We start from the raw sequence: 24,823 nt of genomic DNA on the forward strand, positions 1-24,823 counted from the left end.
GTTGTTTGGCTTCTCTTGTTTCTTTGCATGAATTCTTTCTTGCTGAGTAAAAACAATCAATAGGAACAAGATTTCTCTAAGTGCCTGTGATGGTCACTTCAAAATACCGTAGTTTGTTTTCCAGCATGTGCACGCAGAAAGGGACAACAGGGACAAGAGGGACTTGGGAAACAGAGCAGAATTCAAATTCAATTCAAAATACTTTTATTAATCCCAACGGGAAATTAAGTGTTATTGTAGCTCATCATCCTGGTTTCAGTCAAGAGTTGTTAGATGCTGATAGCTGTGGGCAGGAAGGATCTCCTGCAGCGAATCCGAAGAATATGGCCACAGATACCAATCAGTCCACCCGGATCCAGCTTGCTGTCAGATCCGGCAGGCCTCTCGGTCCTCCTGGGCAGCAGGACTATCTGAACGCTGGGCAAAATTCCTCCCTGAGCGATGGTCACTCCTCCCAGCAGTCTGCCGAGCTCTTTGTCGCCACAGACAGACGAAGGTGTCGGGGGATGGTCCCGGTCCTCCCGTTGTCACGAGCAGAGTTTCCCACCAGCTCCAGGATCTCGGCAGTCGGGTACTTGAGCACCGCCGCCCGGTTGACGGGAATTGGTCCACGGCGCCTCCTTTTCAATTCATTTTGCATTTGAGCTTTTGAAATATTAATCAGATGTTAATTTTATAATTAACCTAACTAATAATTATTAATTAATAATTAGAAGTTAATAATTTTACTTTTGAGATGTTAGTTAAAGAAGTACAGCAGAGAGGGAGGGAAAGGATACTGCAATATTTTAAGCAGGTCACAGGAAGTTAGATCTGCCAGTTCTGAGTCTTTGCACCCGTACTTGGATTTTATTTCTTTTTTTGTATTACATTTTTCAAATACATTGATTCATAAACTTGTTGACAGATGAAGAAAATGGTAATGGAAATCAACACAGATTATAAATGCAGAAAGAACAAATAAATAAATAAAACTATTTCCACAGCCACTGAATGGCTCCTTGCTAACATTTGTGTACTCCTTTTATGTCTCAAGTTTACGACACGGATATTTTCATTTTTCAAACACATTCTTTCCCATTATTCATCAAAGAACGAAGCCAGAGAAGACTCTCTGGTGGTTTATGATAACATAATGTTATCGCACAACAGCTGGGTGTCAGCGCCGGGGTCATTTATCTTTGAAACGGCCCTAACACCCTTCAGACCTATAAACTAAAGCACTCAGCAGAAAAGGGAACCCCTAAAATACACAACTACGTTTCAAAGAATGCAGCTTTTTAACGGTCAGAGCAGCACGTCGGTCCTTCTATGGAAACAGCACTCAGCGAGAAATCTCAACTGCTTTACAAAGACGCCAAAAAAGGTTTGAGTTTCTGCTTCATGTGTGTTTCGCTTTGCGAGATTTATTTTTCCACTTACTTTTTAAAGATAAGTGCAATGAGTGTGTGTGAGTGCTAAGGTGTCTTGACCTGGACAACAACCAACAGAAGATCCACATTTTTCTCTTAGAGGCAGATAAACTGACCTTGGTGAGACTGTCATTAATTTTGTGCTTGCTAAGACAAAATTGCACAGCTACATTAAAGAAACCTGTCTTTTTTAGTGTGGGGAATCACTGAAGACTTGTTTAAGGTCACGCTGAGGTTATGCAATTACTGGTGAGGATAAAGCAACGGGAAATTTATACACTATTGTATTGCTCTTTGAAGTGATGAAAACAGAACTGTGAGGGTGTGTGTGTGTGTGTGTGTGTGTGTGTGTGTGTGTGTGTGTGTGTGAGGAAGAGCTTTTAAAACGTTTGTCCTTCAAGACCTCAAAAGTCAAATCCATGCTTGTGGAAGGAGTGTGTTTCATGGTTGAGTGATAACAACTGACTTTACAGTAGAGGTTATGATCTGGACTGAACACGCACACACACACACACACACTCATATATTCTCTGTAATGTCAAATATTATCTTTGACGTTAACTCTATCGATACGTTTATTATCGCAGTTTGTCAAAGCGACTCAGACTTTCAGAGGTTCTTGATAAAATTTCATTTTGACCCAACTGGCCTAAGATAACTACATATTTGATTCAAAAAGATTAAAGATTGGTTCCATTTGGCTCTGACTGTAGTTCCCTTTACCTACTGCAAGTTAAACATGCACGAAAGTTGAGTTCACTGCTTTTTTCAAGTAAAAAAAAAAAAAGTCTAATTAAGTGCCATTTACAGAAGCACAGGCAAGGAGGACGTTTGTATCCATTTTAAACATACAAACTGGTTGTTGAAGGAAACCACTAAAAACAAACAACAACAAAAAAATAAAATAAAACCTTTTTTCCTCCTTGAAAAATATTTCAAAATGATTAGATTTGGATCTCATGCATGCACAGTTGTACAAGAAAAGCTTGTCAGTCACTGGTAGCAGTCTCCACACCATCCAGGACATCTACCAAAGCTGATGTCTGCGTAAAGCATGCAGCATCATTAAGGACCACACCCACCCAGCACAAGGACTCTTCCATCTACTACCCTCAGGCAGACGATACAGGAGCCTCCCATCACGCAAGAAAAGACTAAAAGACATTTATTACCCACAAGCTGTCAGATTACTGAACTCTTGATAATAACATTGCACTAAGTCACATCTGTGACACCTAATACATTCACTGCTGCTGCATCATGTGGCTGTATCATGTATGTCACTACCTTGCCATCATAATTCAATTTGTCTCAATGTTACTCACTACCTGTGCAATAACCTGTTACACAACCTGTGTATGTTAGTTATGTGCAATATATATCATGTGCATTGTGACTAAGTTACCAGCAAGCTGTGTGGTCAAGATTTGAGCAACCGATTCTTGAAAATCATGGATTTGTTTTTGTGTTCATGGCTCTTAAAATTGTATTCTTGGTTTTGCACATTGTTGTTTACCCACCTCCAACCACATCTAAGCCTGTTTTACACCCATCTTTGCAGCCAAATTGAGATGGTGGAAATTGAGAACCTCCATGAACATTTTCTTGCAAATTCTTTTTGCCAAATAGTCACAGAATATCACAGAATCAGTCACAAACCAGTGAGGTACTAGCTTAAGTGAAAAGGCTTTAAGAAAAATCTTTGGAAAACAAGACTGATGCTGAAAATCTTAAAGTTTCCAGTAGTATATGCAACACAAAACAAACAAAAAAAGAAAGCTCACTTGACAAGAAAGCAAAATTAACAAAGGTGAAAAAAAACAATGGCAGTTCATTCAATGAAAATGGAGTGAAAACAAAAACGCAAATCTAAAAATATAAAAACGGGTATAAAAAGTAAGTCGATAACCATGCATTCCACTCAGACTGCAGCTTGGCAATCTTTTGTTGTTGCCTCGTATCCCAGCATATAATGCCATTGCACATATATGTGCACAATGTGTTCAACATAATGGTACTTCCTACAGTTATTTAACGGTCAACAATGGTGTACCACAAGGCTCAGTCTTAGGACGCACCCTCTTTACAATTTATATAGGTAATTTAGGTCAGAGCATCCCTGATGCATCCTTACATCTCTATGCTGATGACACAGTTGTTTAGTGTCAAGCTAAAACAGTTGCTAAGGTTTTCCAGCTTTTGCAATCTGCTTTTGACATCATCCAGTCAGATTTGTTCCATCTCAAACTTGTCCTAAACACCAACAAAACCAAAGGGATGCTGTTTTCAAACAGGAAGTTGGTCCCAGCAGTTCTTCTCTCTTGATTTTAACCTCGAATGGTCCCCCTATTGATTTTGTCAATTCCTACAAATATTTGGGTATCTTGATCTCCCTTTTAAGTTCCAAGTGGAAAAATTGGTAAAGAAACTGAAAGTTAAATTGGGTTTCTTTTCCAGAAATAGATCCTGTTTAACTCTGAATGCTAGGATATGCCTTGTGACTGCAACATTCCTTCCCTCCATTGACTACGGTGACATCATTTACATGAACGCCTCTACAAGCACACTGCAGATGTTGGATGCTGTCTATCATGGTGAGCTAAGATTCATAACTGGCTGTAACAATCATATCCACCATTGCACCCTGTATTCACTGGTTAACTGGACACCATTAACTTCACTGGTTAACTGGACATCATTAACTTCACACAGACTCTCTCATTGGTACATTTTCATCTTTAAATCACTTTTTGGTCTGTTGCCTTCATACATCTTTTACATGTCACTGCATGAGTACAGCTACAATGTCAGGACATTATTACCTGCAGTGTCCCCTCAGTGAGGACTGAACTAGGCAAAAGGGCCTTCTCTTACTCTGCTTCCATTTCCTGTAATAGCTTGCAAAAAGATCTGAAGCTCTCGACTTTGATCTCTATAAGTGGCTTCAAACATCTGTTAAGTTCCTTTCGAAAACCAATGCAAACATATTCCTGTTTTTAGTTTTCTACACCGCCTTACAACCTAGCTGTTTTTGTTTAATTTTTGAAACATCATTTTCTTTCACTTGTTCTTCTCAGTTTGTATGCTTCCTTTATGATTGTCTACTGTTGTCTTTGTTGTACACTGTTGTCATCACTCTTTGTTAAAATCAGGTCTTTCTTGTAAATGAGTCCCCGAGGCTCAATGGGATTAAACTGTATAAATAAAGGTTGAATTAACATACAAATTTTACCTTTTGATTATCATGAAAATGGCTGCACATGAGCTCCACGTGCAGGACATGGTTAGTCCAAGTTAACACAAAGAATTAACTTCGGGAGACACAGCGTCGCTCAACTGAAAGAGAAAAACCCCGACCTCTGAATAACTCTGAATAATGGTTGTCATTCCCAGAGTTAACATGTTTCTCCCAAGTAAAAAACGCTGTCAGCCACCTCAAACACCAAAACCCTCTTAGCCCTCTCTCTCCCAGCGACAACAGTGACTCCCACGTGTTTGCCAACCATTTAGTTTATTGGAAAGGCGTAAAAAGACGAACACAAGGACTACTGTTATAAATAGTTTGAAAAACAAAAAGCAAAACGTGACTAAGAATATATTTTCTAAATCATTACTTGACTTGATAGTTTCATTTTAGAAAAAAATAAATAATATATATATATATAACACGTTTTGTTTTTCAGCATATAATCCTCCAGCCATTTGCACTTATTTAAAACTCCTCAACATCTAAATTTGAGACGACAGCGGCGCTCATGGAATCAGAGCTAATGAGAATTCATCTCATTAGACAACACTGCAGTGCGCTGAAGCTAAACTGCTCAGTGTCTGCCATTTTCTCCCACACAGATTAACGCCTGTGGAAAAATGGCAAGAGATCACTCACAGCTGGTGTGGCTGGTGCTGGGACCGAGGCAACAGCTGGAACACAATTCATCTTTTCAGCTTCAAATGCTATAAATGAACACCCAGGTGGGCTAATTGAGGTCAAAGGAAAGATTATCTTTTTGATTTTCTGAACTTTGTTGCACTACATGAGATCTTGAGTGTATTTCTACCTCAGATGTAAACCTAATTGCTTTATTTATCTTTAAAAGTGCATCTAACACCAGTGTGTTGACATATATTCAAGTGTACTTCGAAGGGGTTAGTAGTAATTTGTAGATTTTTTTACGAACTATAATGTGCCTTTGTTGCGTCTCAGTAAGCTGTTTGTTCGGTGCACAAAGACAAACTGTTTTGGGTTACAGCACCATACATCATGCTGCTGCCCCTGACCCTGTCACCGCTTTACCGTTTGCCTCAAATAGACCTGCTATTTCTGAGGTGCTCTGACGCAGTTGTCAGGACATCACAATTTCTCCCCCCGTCGAAGTCTTTCAAATCCACAAGCTTGCCCATTTTTACCACTTTCAACACATCAGCTTCAAGATCTGCCTGCTCACTTGATGCCTGCTATTTTCCATCCGTTGACATGCGCCACTGCAAGGAGAAAACCAACATCTATGTGAAACCAGATGAAAACACAGCTTTAGGTTTGATTTGTGTTAATCACGCCACAGTTACATTAATTTATTTCTGCCTAAAACTCACTATAATTAGCTGCTCCCAACCCTTTACATGTCTTGTAGTTTAACCAGTTCTTTGGATCTAAAGTAAATAAAAACACGTTTTCCATTCCACACACTAATCATTCTGTCACAAGTTTGCTTTGGTGGTTTTTTATTATTTGTGACATTATGATTGAGAGACATGATTGAGAGGATCTGTGTGTTATATGTTTTTCTTGCGCCATCTGTCCAGTCCAGTCAGTGGGTTTCCCTCGTGTTACCAGCTCCTGCTACCCCAGTTCCTCATCGTCCTCCCCCAGGTGTTTGTAATTATTTCCTTGTTAGCGTCTTTATAAATTCTGCGTTTCCTCGTTGTTCCCCTGTTGGTGACTTGTACTGTATGGCATCATGTTTCTGTTCTTCCTCTGTGTCTCCTCGATATACGTGTGTGTTGCTGCCATATTGTCTTTTTAATTATTACAAATTACAATTCTTATCTTATCCTTCGAGTTCCCGGCGTTCTGTCTGCACTTTGGGTTCAACTAACACCAGATCGTGACAATCTTTTTACGTATATGAACACTGAGTTTTACCACGTTTTAACTCATGTCATCACGTTTACAATTTTTAGATCTGACCCAAAGCTAACGCGCAACAAAATGTCTTAATGTTTTAAAGTTTATTTATGCTTAAAAAACTATATGCAACATAAAGCATAAACAGGATGGGGAAGAAAGCAGGAGGAAGTCAACGGATGTGGAAATTATTATAAGTTGAATGAGAGAAGACTCCATCTCATTGGTATGGAGATTTAACACACACCACCTTCCACCTATGCATCATATTTCTCGCTGTAGCTCGTTAACAATGTGATTACAGACCTTGTTAAGGCTGCTAAATTTAAAACAACAGTTCCTCCTCGGTGCAATTAACACAGCAGAGGAGATGAAGGAGGAAAGAGGAGGAGGACACATCTCAGACCTCTGAGTGATTTGTATAGATTGTCAACTTTAATTATACATATTATTCAACTAAAGTTAATGGTGGCTTAATGTATCAAACACAATGCAATCTTACAATCTTAATTTAAAAGAATCTAACAAGTGATGAAAAGGTAATTAAGTTTAATACATTTACTCAAGTGTTGCGTGCTTTTATCTTCCTCCAGCTCTTCCACAGATTTAATTATTATTAACAGATTTTTTTTACTCCGTTACATGTTTGTCAGTTTTAACTGATATTAAGATTAGAACTTTATATAAAAACAAAGCAAACTTTTGAATCTAATGTTGTAAAAAACAGGATTTCAGTCTTGAAGTCTTTCGCCTTCGACTGGTGCTAACGTCGAGTTGATGCTCCACAAACTATTAAATGCTGATTTCCAGCAGCAAATCTTCACCATTTTCTTGCATTTTTTTTTGCTCATTTATATAAATAATGAATTAATATATTGTTCATATTAGTGTTATGAAAATGACTCTTTTCAGGAACTACCTCAAAGTGAAGTTCACATAAATTGAAACCAAACTAATTCATGTTCATGGCTCCTCCATATAAAAGTTCTGAACTGAAATCACAAATAAACTTGACTAACTTAATGTATTTTTTAATACAGAATAAAACAAAAGTTGTTAAATATTGGCACAAGACAATACTGCAATATTACAAGGATGCATTAATATAAAGGTACTTTGGTAACAGCTGTTGTTTTTAAATGCGCTTTATAAATAAAATTTGACTTTACGACTAATAATCTAGTTTCTGCTTTAAAAAAAAAAAAGATCAACATCTGTTTTATTCTCCATTTTTCTCAGGACTAAACAATATGATAAGAATTTGGAATACGTTTGTTTTCATTTCAGATTCTGGTTTTGATTTTAGTATATAAAAATTAAAAAAAGGTCCAAGTGTGTGGTCAAAATGCTCTTACCGCTACTTTTCAATCATTACTATCTTTATAAATGGTCAATGGTAACTTTTAAGTCTCTGCACACAGCTGATTCTAATAATATGTTCTAACATCACACCATCTGTACCAGTAGGAAAGTCCCAGAATGTTGTTTTATTTTAGTGGTCTTGCTATATTTTGATGCTAAGACTAATTAAATTTTTTTATTTTATTTTATCCAAACTTTTTTTAATACTTTGTGGAGAACTTTCTCTTTAATTCTTGTACTTATAGAAAAAGAGGTGCACATTGATCGGACTTTATTGTCTGATTTAAAGATTTATAATCTGTATTTTCTTGTTGTCAATAAATCCACAATGTGTTGGTCTGTCTTCTAAAGGTGTTCTCCTATATTTGACTCCCCCTCCTCCCACCATACCGCTGTCCCTCCTCCCTCCATCACACGGTATCTGTCAGGTTAAACACAGTAATTAAATGTCTGTTTTTCGGAGGTGATGAGAGTCCATTGTGATGCTCCGACAGCAGGTGTAATTTTCTCCTTCTCCTCAATCATCTCTGACAGATGGAGCTGTGGGTGGAAAAACCTCCAACCATCACCAGCGTTTTCAGGCTTTTCAAAAAAAAAAAAAAAAGAAAAAAGTGCCGGCTCTAAAAGAAGCACAGCGACACACCGAAGCGCACACGCAATCACACATGCACACACGCCCAGCAACTATTTGAAAAGTGACTAACCGCCATGAAATCGAGCAGCTGGAGGGTGAAAACTCCACCTTCTAAACCGGCAGCTTAGGAAAAGAGAGCAAATTAGGATGGAGGGATCAAAAGAGGGGGGTAAAAAAACAAAAAAACCTGGAGGTCTATAAGCAATCTGCGAGTGTTGGTTGAAGTGAGTCAGGTGAGATAGACTCAGGGCAGGTTTGTTGTTTACTCAGCAAAAAAAAAAAAAAAATGTTTGGAAGGGCTCGACTAAACGCGCTGACACAGAGCCGGAGAACGAGGGAGGGATGGATGAGCGGAAAAAGGAGGAGAGCTGGATGAAAAGGAAGAAAGAGTGTTTCCAACTTCCTCAGGGTGCCCTGCAAAGGCCTCAAGAAGGATGTAAAATGAAAGAGAGCGTTTCGACTGCAGCAGGAGAACAACTGGGTTTAAATATTCCCTCTTTTTAAGCGTCTGCTGCCAAACACGAGACCCGAGAGCTCCGAAAACTGATCAGCAGAAGCTCTAGTTCCTGTTCAGATCCTTTAAGGCAAACTTTACAGAAGTCACAGAGCAACCAGAAACAAAATGAAGACAACCAATTTCTGATTTAAATAAATAAAAAAAAAAGGTAATTTTATAATTGCTTAACTTTCGAGCTTTGTTATATTCCATGAATGCATTTAATTAAACTGAGCCTTGTCCTTATTGTTAGAGCCATCTGATTTTTTTATTTTTAATAATGCAGTTTAAATTAAGAGTCAGGTACACTATTGCTAACAACTTTTAATGGAAAGCAGCCATGGAGAGCCTCCGGGAAAGACGCTAAATGTCAATAGACAATGCCACGCATGAATTAGAATATTCATTATGTCATCATGCTGTATTCCTGTTTGGCCTAGTTTCAGCTGGTGTCAGCTCTTTACAGTTATATGCTTCTCTCCGATTCAGAGACTATGCTTTTTGAACGAATTCTCAACAAAAATGTTTTTAATGAATTCACATTTGACCAATAGCAGGTAATATTTTTAAATACGTGTTAAAATAATTAGTAAACTCGAGCAACATAGACAATCAGTCACTGTAAAGTTATTTCCAAACAGTTCCATTTTTAAAATCTTGAGTTTATGACCTTTATCAAAATCTGGTAAACACAAGAAATGTTTTTTTTTTTATGTCAGCTATCCTGAGAAATTATATTAAATTTATCAGGGTAATGATTTTATTTAGCTTGCACAATACTCAGAAAAAATAATACTCTAGTATATTGAATTTAAAAGTCCTGCTCTGATGGTTTTTTTTAAGCTTCCTATGCTTCAACTGTCATTAAACTTCAAATTCAATAACATGTTTAGTGAAAAGCTGAACCCAGGGCACAGACAGACATGGAGGAACAAAATGTTGACATGGCAGCAAAACTTTGAAAAATTAGGAAGACACAGAGGAAGCTGAACATGAAGGCTTGGGAAGCACAATCCACAGACGAGGGACAAACAAAATGTCACGATATTTAGAGACACTGATGAGACAACATGACGAACACCTGGGGGTGATTAGGATTGGGAACAGGTGAAGGTGGCACACAGAGGAAAAACACTGAAAAGGTTGACAGAGGGAACCACGAGAACCTAAAACACAAGTAACACCGAAACAAACAGAAAAAAACTAAACACACAAAACACAGATATGACCTTCAACACCGTGAAAATGTGTGTATACTTAAATGAACTTCAAGACTCAATGTGAGACTGTTCAACTTTTGGAAAACATCTTGAGAAGGTTGGAGCATCTGAAACTTCGGACCAACGGACAAAATGATAAGTGGCTTCAACCAAATTTCAAACATTAAAAAAATTTAATTTGTTTTAAACCATCAGATTTGACTCACCACTATCTTGGCATCTCGGATGGTGTTTTCTGGCACAGTGACCCAGTACTCGGGCTGCTCCCACTGGGGCGGCTGGTTGTGGACGTTGGTGATGATAACAGTCAGCTCCACCGAGCTGCTGCGGTTTCCTCCATCTGATGCTACGATTTGTTGGTTGATCCTGGACGTCTGCAAGGAACAATACAGAAAAGAAATCAGCTAAATTTAAATAAAGGCAGGAAAACTTTAGGTAACTATGGAGAAACTGCTTCGATCTGAAAAGCACCAAATACTGTTGGAATAAGATAGAAAGTTAAAAAGGTTGTTTTAGTAGATTGCTAAAATGTTCTCATTTTTCACAAAGTAGAAAGGGAGAAAATTATTTGTAAAGTGACGAGTTTGAGTTTAAGCCAAACCAAGAGTGATTTTTTTCTTATTTTTTATTCAACTTTAATAACAACATAAAACAGAAGAACAAAACAACTTGCTCAAGGGTCCAGAGTAGGGCAAATGAGGGTGCAAGCACTGGCAGGTGTGGGTGTTTCACCTTTCCTGCCCACATTTTGATGTCAGTCTTGGGAGTTGAACCGGCGACCTTCTGATCACAGGCTCACCTTTACTAACCTCAGTGTTGGAGAAAAAATATTTTCGCTTTATCTCACTTACTCAAAAGGAGCCAGATATTCAGGACAGGTTACACAGATACACAGGAAGTGCACACATGAAGCCAAGTCACAAGAATCTGCCCCGGGCAGTGTGTGCAGCTTGTTTTTATACACTTATCAGTTCCGCCAAGTTCACAGACTCCGAGGTGACCTTGGAGCAACAGCTGCCTCACCCAGCTCCTTATCCAGTTCTCTCTGCTAACCCAAACATATGGTTCATGGGCAGAGATAACATTCTCAGCCATAGTAGTTAAAATCATCCATAAACTTGAACCAAAAATTCCCCAACACTCTGCGCCACCACTCCCTCTCATTTGTAACATATTTATAGTGATAATTTAACTCTCTGGCTTGTAGAAATCTGGTTATAAACTTAAAACTATTGAGATAAACATTAGTACAACCTCAGCAGCAACATGTGATTCCTAAATGCTGCGGGGTAGGCTGGTGTGTTTCTGACCTGTGAGATGGGGTGGTTGACATAAATCCAGCCGGTGCTGGGGTTGATGTGCAGGTAAGCTGGCTTCTGATTGGACAGTGAGTAGGTAATAGCCGCGTTGCTCCCCTGGTCGTCATCGTGCGCTGCTGCCCGCAGGAAGCTAGTCCCGACTGGAGTGTCCTCTCTCAGGAAGTCTTAGAAAAGCAGAAGATTTAAAATAAGAAACAGGTACAGTAGTTACATGTTACCCATGATGCATCAGCTCAAGCCTGCTCTAGACCAGGAAATCAGAATTTTAATAAACTTGACTGAACACCGTGTAACAATATATTATGGGATTGTAAGCAGATATTATAATAATGGGAACACAGCGTTGTGATGCGTCAGCAGTCTGTCACCTCATTTTGTCATTTCTGGGTCTCACTCTGCAAAGTCAACACACGCATTTTTAAATTTATGAATATAACCTCCAATCCTGCTGACTGTGATGCGTGTCAGCGCTGATCTAACGACAAAAACAAGGAGAGTAAAGGAGGTCGGCTGCTGCATTTCTCTCTGTAATACTGCATTTCAGGCATTATGTCAATAAGAATGTTGTTTGTGGAGCTCAGTGGGTAAATTTCAAATGAACATCAGATCTGGCTGAGTCTAATATGATGCACAGAGAAAAACAACCAGGAGAGTCAAACAGAGTTTTACAGTTACAGTTGGATCAGGATGATCTAGTTTAGATTTTTTTATTTAACCACTCATGAATTAAAATAAATGTAATGTTAATTTTAATCATCTGAACGTAGCTGTGTTAAATTAATTCAAATTTAAAGACAGGCGGTGATAAAATGATAATTTAAGGTATTTTTGCACCTATATTTCTGCTTCTTGGGACAAAAAATAGCAGAGCTATGTGTGCAAGAATAATAGAAATATAATTGAAAACACAATGAGTTGAAGCAAAATGTGCAGCAAAAATGGCACAAAAGGGTTTAAATTAAGATACAATTTAAATACTTTCTTCCTAATATTTACTGATAGTTAGATTACAAAAACACTAAACTTGCCTCATCTGTTCATTCAAATTTTAGGCCCTTTTAAAACCTCTTTAGAAATAACAAATTTATCCTCAAAAAATATTTGCATTACTGGTACTTTGTCTGATATCTTGCTTTTACTTGTTAAGACTGTTGCATTTAAGTATTGCATTAAGCATTTGTAATTAGAGATGCACAATATTATCGGCATGGTATCGGCCAACATTGGCATTAAAGTTCAATATCGGACATTGGCCATTCCATCAAAATAACTCACCGATATAAAATATGCTGTTTTGTATGACATCCCAGTGACAAGGATGCCTGCAGCGGCAGCACAACGTGATGACGTCATGCGCCTACCTGATCTCACGACGGAGAGGAACATTCAAAATGTCGGTGGTGTGGAAGTTTTTTTCGTTGAGGATGTCGGATTCTAAAGATTTTTGGGCTACGTCGAGCCTCGCTACATCGCCCCCAGTCTGCAGTATTTTTTTCCATGTAACGTTACCCGAGTTACAAGCTGTCATTTCCGACATCATTGAGAAGCTAATAGCCGATAACACTTGGGTGAGTTTTACCACAGACATTTGAACGTTGTGTTAGCCCCGTTAGCATGATTAGTCTTACAGCACAATGGATATCAAAAACTTTGAAGTTAAAAAGTCTGTCCTTCATGCACAGGAGTGCAGAGGATCCCACACTGCAGCTAGGAAACTGGAACAAGCCTCCACAAGAGAGACAGCATTGCAGGTGACTAATGCTAATAAATAACATTTAACACTTTTCATTTAATATAAGTTAAAGTGCTATGCATATCATATGGCTGTTACTGAATACATGTCACCAGCTCTTACAGCTGTTACATAAATTTTGTAGCAAATAAGACTAAATAAGAGGACTATGTTCTGACAATTATATAAAATATCGGCATCGATTATCGGCCAAATAAGTTTTAACATATTGGCATATCGGATACAGGCCAAAAATCCAATATCGTGCATCCTTATTTGTAATGGCTTGTTTGCCACCTTGCACATTGCCCTGGACATCCTTGCAAAAGAGATTAATAATCTCAATGGATTTCTTTCCTGGTAAAATAAAGGTATAAATAAAATCTTCAATTAGAAATCAAACTTCTCCCCCTTTTTATTGCAAATGTTTACAGAAAAATGCCAATATTTTCCCAAAGTGTTAATTTGTACTGAATTTAAATTGTTTTCATGTTCATAGACATCTGAAAGTAGTTTCTGTTGCCAGAGGACAGAGTTAACTTCACAGCAAAGACTGCTCTGCACGAGACGGAAACGGCGAATGTTACAGGGAAGGTAAAGAAAAAACACTTAGAAGCTGCTTATCATTCCTTTCCAAAAGTTTAAAACCTTTGCACAGTGTTGTATGTGAAGAGAGCTTAAGGAATATCAACAAATTGGCTGAATAAGAAGAATAATCTACAGGAGAACCCCTGCAAACAACACAGACACACCAAACAGCTGAAAATGAATGCATGTCCCAGAAACATTCAGATCTACTTCTTAAATAGTTAATGAGACGCTCTGTGCGTTACTGTAATCAGACGTGCAGAACTTCTGACAAGACGCTTATCAAAACACACATTTGCACACATCGTAAACAAACAGCGACCCATGGGGGTTGGCTGCGAATATTTCATCAGCCTTAAAAGCTTTCCAGAATTACAACGATGCAGATTAGTAGACGGCAGTGACAGCAAACCTACAGTCTGTTGTTCACCTTTTACTTCAAACTCCTTCCAGTTTGTCCTGAAACATGTAAAAGAAGGTTTGTGTGGTAGACAATAGAAGCACATGTTCTTGGATTCCAACAAATGAAGTTAGGCTGATTATCAAACTACACTGGCTCTTGAGCACATGACTCTTGGAAATGGGCACCACCTCCGCTCCTCTTCCTCAGGAAAATAATAATAATAATGTCATCACAATATGTTTCCATACAATGGTGAAATTAGTCTCTGCATTTAACCCATCCACCACCAGGTGGTGCAGTGGGCAGCTATTGAAAGCGCCCGGGGGGCATTTTGGGGATGAGGTGTGCTGCCCAGAGACACCACGTGATATGCAGTGACTGGGGATCGAACCTGGGACTTTCAGGTCCCAAGCCGGCTGCCCTGCCTCTACACCATCTCGACCCCCATAAGAAGCGGATAAAGAAAATGGATGGAAATATGGATGATTGTCAAAGTAAGTAAACTTGTGATGACAGCGGCTCTTACACTGATAACGGCTGTTTTCAAACTTGGGGTCGTTGTCGTTCTCGTCGGAGATCAGCACTGTGATCTGACAGATTCCGATCAGCGGTTCTTCGGCCTGATCTGTGGCCGTCACAGAAAGGGTGAACTCCCTCTGACGTTCCCGGTCAAAACTCCCCGTTGTTGTGATCACACCTGATAAAATACAGAAATCCCATTGCAACCAGTTATACGATGTGTTTCTTCTTATCTGTGGCTGTGCCCTATCATGCAAAAACAATGAATGTAAATTTATTTCAGTCTTTTTTGGATTTTGGGTGTATTTTGACACAAAAGGTTCTGAGGTTAAACATTTCTGTAGAGCTCACCGGTGTCAGGATTTATTTCAAATCCAGACGACACACCATCCCTGTGCATGATACCGTATTTGACCTCTCCATTAACTCCCATGTCTGCATCGTAGGCCTGGACGCTCAGAACAAACGTCCCTGGTGGCTGGTTCTCCAGAACTGCTGCGTTGTAGTTCTGACACTGAGGGCAATAATACCACAGTCAAAAATATGAAAGTGTACTAAATACATAATTTTCTTTAAACTCAGAATAAAGCGAGATGAATTCTATCACCTCCTCAAACACCGGCTTGTTGTTGTTGATGTCATTGATCCCAACAATGACCTGCGCAGAACTGCTGAGTGGATATGGTCCACCAGACGCATTATCATCCGTGGCTGTGATGTTGAGGACGTACTGTGGACCCCTGAGTCTCGGAGGAGGACTCCGCCGCAGCTTTATGATGCCTGTGTACAGAAATATCAACACAGTGGCTGTCAGCTAAGACGTACAGAGTTGTTAGAAACAAGTTTATAGAACTTATACTTGAGGTTTGCATCATCAGAGTCTTGTTTTTCTTGCAGTTATTTAGAACGCTGCGAAGTTGTAGGTGAACGACGTATCGTGTGTGTGTGTGTGTTGGGTGGATGGATGGAATGGATTAATTGACTGATTGATTGAGTGATTGATGGTATTTTTGATTGATTGTATTTTTAATTGATTGATTTATTAATATTTTTATACCTCTGTTATTTTTTAATATTCTCTATTTATATATTTTTTATATATCTTGTGTGATTCCTTGAGTATGTGCCTTTTATATTGAAACTCTGGCACAACAATTTATTAATTATTTATTAGCCTAAAAAAAAAACTCAGTAAAAATTACGAGTAGCCATAACTCAATAAATGTCATAGATATTAAGCTACAAATATTTGTGGTAGTAGCTGAGAGTCATTCAAAACATGTACTCTAAGCACTAACAAAACATGCAAGATATCACAATATTGCATAAGTCTAAAAAAGTTAAGTCAGTTCCCCCGAACGGATTCTTCTTGTTGAAACGTTTCGTTGTTTATCCAAAAGACTTTGTCAGACTGACGAAGTCTTTTGGATAAAAGATGAAACGTTTCAACCAGAATCTGTCCAGAGGACCTGACTTACCGTTTTTTGATGTTTCTACCTGGTTTATTCAGCATGCATCAGGAAATATTGTACAAGATTTAGCAAAATGTTATTTTCAAGGATTTACCAAAATGGCTGTAACTGTCATTTCTCAACACAAGATTATATTAGAATAAATTTATGGCATTAAAAGCAACGGGCGATATGCATTCCTTTAATAAGGAATAGGACTTTAATTGTTAAAGGAAGTTTTCCTCTAAAGTTATCCAAACATAAGTGAAAACATTTTATTGGAGCAAAAAATACACATATGAGAGGTCATTTTGCATTCGTATGAATTTGCATGAAAAGTTTAAATATTTTCTCTAAAACACTAAAATGCTCACAGACATTGTTATTTTCATCACATTCAAACACCTTTGGAGAAGAACAAAATTACAAATATTCCCCAGCACAAAGACGGATTTAAAGAAAAACACCCAAAAGCTAGCGCTCATGCTGTCATCAGACAACTCAAAAAAGTGAGCAAAAAAGGCCAAGTTTTACAGACAAGTGTTTTCTGTGCCTCAACATCCACGACGAGAATCATGTCGGCGAGTATTAAAGACAGCTGACACGTTGAGCTTAAAAACATTTTCTCTCTGTACATGAAAGCAGCGTTGTGCCGTTTTCTGCTCTGTAGGTCAACATCCTGTCAGCTCAAGCTCCAGTTCGAGTCTAGAACAAAATTTCATCTTTCTGCGCTAACTATCGCTTCTGCATGAACACAGCAGAGAAGCAGCGCAAACAAACAAGCAGCTTTGGTTGCAACGTGCACATCGACACGGATGCTGGGAGGGTCACATCTACATGAAAATACTTCACAGAGCTTTGAAGTGACAAAGCAGAACAGTCGAGCACGCCAAAGGCCATCTGCTGCACGAGCGTGTGGGTGTATGTGTGTGCACGTGTGTATTTGAGAGCCCTAATGTATCATTTATGTGCAAATGATCACATTTATGTCTGTTCATGGGTGCATGTGCACAATGGAGCAGTGCATGCTGGGTGATAAAACTTCTGTATATCAAAGTACTGTCTGTTGAAACAAAGAACTGGCTCAGAAAGGTGTGTTAAAACAGAGCTGAAGAAAATAATATATATATTTTAGGGGGCAATGAGAGCTGAAGAGGAGAGCCACATGACTTAGGTTCAGCCTGTGTTGTGCACAGATGCTGGTTCCAAAAATACAACATGGCAGCTTCCATAAAACACTTCCTGCTGGCTTCAGTTCCCAACAACAGAGGACAGGGACAGCTGGATCAGTATTATAATATATTTATGGAAACACATCAAGGTTTGCATTTCTAAAGGATTTAACACAAACGAGGTCTCTGGATCAAAGTGATAATTTAATAAAAACACTTAAACTTTGATTTCCCTTACATTTTTGTAATGCATTCACGTCATATTAACCGTGATGTAATGTTTCATCTGAAACATGAAAAACTTCATGGAAAAGCAGCAGGAGAAAAAATTGTTTTGAATCAAAACTGTTTTTGGTTTCTCTGAAAACTCTGCACACTTCAATGCACTGTGCAAAAGTCTTGATTCATCAATCATTTCCCCTAAAATCTCCAAAGAGTTGAGCTTTTGCACCTTTTAAAGTGGTGTAAAACAATTGTTCTCCAGAATTTCTGAAAGTCCAAAATTTATGTGAACGTTATCTGCTTCTTCATGTATTGTTTTCAGTGGAGTACTAGACATTTTAGTTTTTTTAACCACTTAACTTTGATCTACTATGAATCATTAAGACATAAAAAATTACTCCTAGTCTTAAAGGATGAACCTGTGATGGGGCGACACATGACAAACAACAAAAAATCTTTTAAACAAGATCTTTAGGAATATGGTTTCCGATAACTGGTCACAAAAACTTAAGTTTCCTGGTGCATGCTCAATAATCCAGGTAGAAAAATCCAAAAAAGTTAAATCTGGTCCTCTGGACATTAAAAAAACAACAACAAAAAAACAATTTAGAAACGTTTCATCTTTCATCCGAGAGACTTCCTCAGTCTGAGGTGCTGTATTCAGCTCAGTCTCTTAAATAGCACCTTCTCCGAGTGGATCAACCAGTTTTGCTGCTGACAACCAAAACCAGCTGATCACATGATCAAGGAGGACCGTCAGCCTAACAATGGATCATTAGCACACTGATGGCTGTTTACTATTCACAGAGGGCTGAGTGATACTAGCAATCACAGCATTGTAAGAGGGGGACAGTTGAACATGGAGGCCTCCACCCCTGTTTAATGATGAATGGTTTCTCTTCACAAAGATGGTTTCCTTCACTCCTCTCCCAACCCAACGTTCCTCTCTATCAAGGATGTGAACATCTTCATCCCTGAAAGAGTGACTGCTGGCCTGGAGATGAGTGTAGACCGCAGAGTCCTGGCCTGATGCTGTTAATCTTCTGTACTGGGCCATCCTTTTGGCCAGTGGCTGTTTAGTTTCCCCCCAAAACTTAAGTTGTTCTTATTTCTTGAAGTAGATGAACAATACTAAAAATAATTTTCTTTCTTTAGATTTAAAGTAACATTTCAAAAAGCAAAGGTGATTCCTAAAGACTATTACCTAAAATATTGACATTAAGATGACTGGTCCTTGTCCATTTCTGAAACAACACTAACATGTTTTTATTTTTCCAGAAACAAAATATTACCCATTTAATCCAAATTAATTCTGACACGGAAAGGAAACCAGGATTGACATGAGCAAACCACTTTGGGGACGCTGATGAGCAGATGGACAGTTTGTGTAAAAACTCTGGTGATTATGTGAGTTTATTCATGTATTTTTTAAATTTATGCATTGTGTGTGCATGTCAGTCACAGGTTATGCTGGCCTCGTTAATGCGACCATACTTTATCCCCAAACAATTGTTACCATGGAAACAGGCACTTTGCTGTGTTTGTGTGCAAATGTGAATGTTTTGAATGCTGAACGCTTGTGTAAACGTGTAAGGATTATGTTTTTTCTTGTCCTTACTGTTCCGTAAGTTGAGGTATTTAAGGAATAGAGGCAGAGCTGGATACGAGCACTTTTCTACATCATTATCTTGAAATTTAAAACATTGACAGGGTTAAAGGGGAGTGCAACCTTTGCACGATTGCTCTGTGTTCTTTGGTTTGTCTCACTGTTCTGTTAGGACAAATTCGGACATCCGTCTTGCGGCTGAAATCCCTGCGCGTATAACGGGAGCTGCTGCCACCTTCAGCAAGTTAAATCAGCACTTGCGGAAATGTCACAACATCGCACTGCAGACGACGCTCACAGTTTACTCCATAGTACTGACGATCCTTTATACACCTCTGAAACCTGGTGCTTGTACAGTATAATGGTGACATTAGAAGGCTGGACGCGTTTCACATAAAATGCTTATGTTCCAGCTTGTGCATGAAATGGCAGGATCGTGTTGCAAATGGCGATGCTGTTCGTCGCTCAAATACCCACGGAATGGAGGCCCTACTGATGAGAGGACAACTGCCATGGTGCGGCCACATTCAGTGAATAGAAGACTGTGGACTACCAAAGAGCGTATTCTACTCAGCTTTCGAGTGGGAAGCGCAACTTTGGAGGGCAGTACCTTTTGCTATAAGGACGTCTTCAAACGTAATCTGACTGTGTGTAGTTTGGCCACTGAAGAGTGGGAGGAGGCTGCTCAAAGATCAGTTTGGTTTTCAAAATGTCAAGAAAGGCGTCTCAAACTTTGAAAATTCTCGCCTTTCCAAATTAGACCTCAAATGACAAATTCGCAAGAACCGACCTAAACCCTCCTACAACTACACCTACAATAGTGCGGGCCAGCTATACTGCGTGACCAAATATTTAAGATGAAGTTCGGATTTGCCAGCCACATACGAGCACATGCCAGAAGCTAACCAGGGTCGCCATTGTCGGCCAGGATGCGGACAACATCAGAACAAATTCACAGGAGCTGTTATGATTCATAAACCACTGGGTGAACCTCGTGTAAGGCTGTTGCTACTGAACTTTACAATAATTACAAAATTCAGAGTAGTCACTGTAGACAGAATTATTAGAAGCTGCAAACTGAGTCTGAGGAACAGAACATGGGATGTTGTATTGGAAGATGTCAATGACTGTTATTCAGTTTTTAATGAGTTGCTCCTCATTATCTCTCACCGGCAGTTATCTGAGTGTGATGGCCTCCTTATGTGTGCTGAGATACAAACAAGCATACTTTATTTGAAAGTAGAATTTGTCTTACCCTTCTGATTGTCCAGCTGGAAGTTGCTGTCCTCATTGCCACCGGTGATGGCATAAGAGACGCCGTCCCCATCGGGGTCATTCGCATGAACGATAGCGACCAAAGTGTCAGGACCGGCGTCTTCACTGAGGAAGGTCTTATAGCTGATAAAACAAAGCACAGCTGCTTAGGAGTTTTCTATAGAGACCTAATAGTAATAAAATAAAATTAAAAATAAACAGATATAATAAATGCCTAGCATTCTTTGATGAACTGCATATCATCCACCACCTTTCAAAACAGAACTTTAGACTAAAATCATCTTAAGTTAGGAAATAACGGCGTTGTAGTCATTTTGGTCAAATCTTGAACATAACATTTTGCAGTCTCATGCAATAAGATGTTACACTCATGTATGTGCTGTGTATAACGTTTAGCTACCACCACCACAAATGTAAGCTCTGTATCTGCAAAACTAACAGAAGAGCAGCCATTTTGGTGTTTTAAGGTCATCTGGCTGTGGCAGCCATTGTGAATTGGACTGACTCAAGTTAAACAGTATACAGTTACATTTATTTTCTGAACAGTTCATTGACCTCCATCGAGTGGTTTGTGATATATTTTGCTAACAGACAGACAGAGATGATTTCAACAGTTGTTGGCAAAGAAAATATTTCTTAGAGGTATAGTGCTGAGAATCAGTCTCAGGTACTACCACTCAAAATTTAAAGTCAGTATCTGTCAAATTAATTGAGTTAGTTTTTTGTGTTTATAAAGACCCCCCCCCCCCCACCACCACCACACACACACACAAATACTATTGGTCACCTTTGTGTTTGGTGGCGAGCGATAAGACAATCAGAGGGAGAGATCATAAAACTGACGAAGGAAACTAGAATTACTTTAAAGAACCTCATTGTATTAAATACGAATTGTAGGAGATAAGTAAAAAAAAAAAAGGAAAAACACAAGAAATAATTAAAAGTAACAGCAAAGTAGGAAAAAGCAGGTTAAAATTAAACAAAATAATGGTGTGAACCAAAAAGACAGCGGAGTGAGAAACGACATCAAGACGATGTGAAAACAGATGGAGAAACGCAGCAGGTTTGAAAATAGATTCTGATTTAAAACCCACTTTAATTAGCAGATTGACTCTGTGGGCGACGGAGTCAGAAAAAAGTGAAACTGAGAGAAGCAGACTGTCGATGTTCGTTATTAATTCAAATAAAATCAACAATGTTAAAGTTGATCAAATTTTAAAACAGAGAAGAGCAAAGAAAACATCTTACACGCTCTGAGAAAAGACTGGCGCTTCGTCGTTGCTATTAGCAACACGGATGCGGACGGAGGCTGTCCCAGTGCGAGGAGGCGTTCCTGCATCCACGGCGATGACGACAAACTCATAGATGTGATTGGGCCGCTCGTAGTCCAGGCGACGGGCGGGGCTGACCACGCCTCCAGCTGTGATGTCAAAATCCTCGCTTGGAATGAAGTAGGAGAGCTCGGAGTTCACGCCTGAGTCACAGTCACGAGCCAGAACTAAAGATCATAAAACAAAGACAAAAAAAGAGGAGAACTGTAAAAAAATAAATAAATAAGTAAATAAAATTTAAAATAGAAGAGAAAGGAAGAGAGACAGATCACGTTATGTGGGAGGGAAACAGGTGAACATTTAGAAGCAGGATTAGAATAAAAAGATGGGAAGAAAATGGTAGAACAAGAAAACCAATTCAGTTCAGTTTATTTATAAAGCTCCAAGTCACAGCAGAAGTCGTCTCAGAGCACTGAACAGAAACATTCAAATATAAAAAAATAATAATTTAACATTATTTATCTGAGGAGCAGACTGCTTTGAGTTTAACTCCATCACAGAACTCATCTTGAGCAAGCATGAAGGCGACAGTGGAAAGGAAAAACTCCCTCATGAGAAAGAAACCTTTAGCAGAACCAGGCTCAGGACAAGCGTCCATGTGCTTCGACCAGCTGGGTTTGAGAGGAACAGATACACAATGGCAGGTCAAGAATCACATGTTAAGATAGAAATGGCATCAAATGAAAACTATTCAATTTTAACAATTAATTTAAGGAAATGAGGTCAATTTGTCCTCTAGTAATCTAAGTCTATAGCAGCATAACAAGTCAACCCCAACTATAGGATTGATCAAAAAGGAAAGTCTTAACCCCAGTCTTAAAGCTGGACAATGTGTCAGCCTCATGGACACAAACTGGAAGTTGGTTCCTGAAGAGTGGAGCCTGATAACTGAAAGATCTTCCTCCCATTCTGAGGTTGGCAACTCTAGGAACCGCAAGTAAGCCTGCAGTCTGAGAGTAAAGTGCTCTGTTAGGAAAATATGGAATAATAAGATCTTAAATATAAGATGCAGCTAGGTTGTTGAGAGCTTTGTAGGTTAAAAAGTAAGATTTTGAATTAAATTCTGTATTTGAATGGGAGCCAATGGATAGAAGCTAAAACTGGAGAGATATGATCTCTCCTACTAACTCCAGTTAAGACTCTGGAAGCAGCATTTTGGATCAACTGAAGACTTTTTAAAGACGTATTTAGACACCCAGATAATAAACCATTGCAATAGTCCAGTCTACACGTGACAGATGCATGAATCAGTTTTTCTGCATCATTTTTAAACAAGATGTTTCTAATTTTAGTGATATTACGCAGGTGGAAGAAGGCAGTTCTTGTAGCATTTTTAATGTGGGGATAAAAGACATGTCCTGATCAAAAATAACACCAAGATTTTTAACATTAGAGCTGGAGGCCAGATTAATGCCATCCAAGGAGGGCGAAAGACTGAAAAATTAATTCCTAAGATGCTCAGGTCCAAAAACTAAAACTCAGTCTTGTCTGTGTTCAAAAGATGAAAATTTAGGCTCATACAGGTTAATATGTGACAACCTGCTCCCAATTCCAATCACCCCATCATTATGTCTCGTTAGTGTCCCTTTAAGTTAAGCGTCTTTTTGTTTCCTGTGTAGTGGACTAGGCCTACGTCAAAACTAAGTCTAAGGTCAAAACTCTTGACCTTAAGAACCTTGTGGGACAGAAGCTGTCATTTCATGTATTTGAATCCATAAATACAGGTTCACCCATCCTGAGACTTTCTTTCTTGAAGATTCAAGTGAAAAGAACACTCTCTTTTTATTATCATTACTATCTTACAAATGTTGATAATCAAAGTGTCCTAGTTCAAACCATTTTAGATGTTGCAGTGAACTAATCAATTTTATTAACTGAGTAATGATTTTTATTCTCATGCAAAGTTAGAACTCATGTTAAAAGCTGTTACAGAGTTTATGCATTTTCTGATTTCTGCCTTTGAATGAGCAAGTGTGTGCGTTCCAAGGTTGGAGTCAAACGAAAAACAAGTTGTTATGTTAAAACTGTCATGTTTTAGAATCCTCTCAGACGTAAATATAGATGTTTTGCACCTGTTTCTGAAACACGCCAAAACAAAACTCTCTCTGTCTGTGAGAACATTTCTGATCTGTCTCATAACAATTCTCGCTGTCTCTAACCTCTTACGTCACAAAACACACCCCGTCTGGTCGTTTCTGACCAATGGACAACTCCCAAAAGTGAACCGGGAAAGAGTCTTTAAAATGTCAGTACTTCCTGATCTACTCAGAGTTCTAAGAGTTCTGGGAGTTCTAAGAGTTCTGGAGTTCAGTAGTTGCTAGAGTTCTGTGGGAGTTCCTGACATGACAACAAAGCTCTTCCGAGTTCCATGGGATTATAACATTTTCCACTGAGGTGAATATGTGTCGAACAGAGCCTCGCCATTACTTCGGACGAGTAACAGCATCCTACTGAGATGCTGAAAGGGTGCGTTAAACGGAATCTCACCTGAGACATCTCCAGGTAAAGGAGCCGATTTCATCACCTAAGTGTACTGTAAGGAAAAGCTGAAGAAAGCCGGAGAGTGTCGATTCTGGTGAACACTTAATTTCCCTCACATACCATCTTACTCCCTCTAAACTTCTTTCCATCTTTAAACTTTTCTATCAAGTAGAAATTCTTCCAGATATTTTAGAAATGTCTGTGTAAAATGCTCACCCACATTCATGTGGGTAAAAGATCATAATTGTACAGTTTATAAATGTCTGTGGTGCAGCAACGGAAGAATCATGGCCGTATGATTTTTCCTGATTGATTGCTTATGTTGTTATTTTCATAATTTGCCAAATTAATGTAAATGTTTGATGTTAAATTTTGATTCTGTAAATAAATGACCGCATTCATTTTGATGGGTCAAACATAAATGACGTCTCACGTTACATTTCCTTAAATTCAATGCACGTTTTATTCAGTCCAG

At 38.8% G+C, this 24,823-nt stretch overlaps 1 protein-coding gene across 1 annotated transcript in view; it reads right to left on the bottom strand.

Moving 5' to 3' along the window:
• si:dkey-22o22.2 (neural-cadherin) overlaps positions 1-24,823 on the bottom strand; it is a 167,567-nt gene that overhangs the window by 50,353 nt on the left and 92,391 nt on the right. The window contains exons 6-12 of the mRNA XM_037676138.1: positions 21,785-22,034; positions 20,517-20,659; positions 15,418-15,590; positions 15,162-15,324; positions 14,818-14,988; positions 11,560-11,732; positions 10,456-10,623 (exon numbers count right to left, since the gene is read on the bottom strand). Of these exons, the coding sequence (XP_037532066.1) occupies positions 10,456-10,623; positions 11,560-11,732; positions 14,818-14,988; positions 15,162-15,324; positions 15,418-15,590; positions 20,517-20,659; positions 21,785-22,034 (1,241 nt within the window). The remainder of the gene's footprint in view (positions 1-10,455; positions 10,624-11,559; positions 11,733-14,817; positions 14,989-15,161; positions 15,325-15,417; positions 15,591-20,516; positions 20,660-21,784; positions 22,035-24,823) is intronic.

This window comes from Nematolebias whitei, chromosome 5 (genome assembly GCF_014905685.2).
Source record: "Nematolebias whitei isolate Nwh7 chromosome 5, NemWhi1, whole genome shotgun sequence".
Classification (NCBI taxonomy): Eukaryota; Metazoa; Chordata; class Actinopteri; order Cyprinodontiformes; family Rivulidae; genus Nematolebias; species Nematolebias whitei.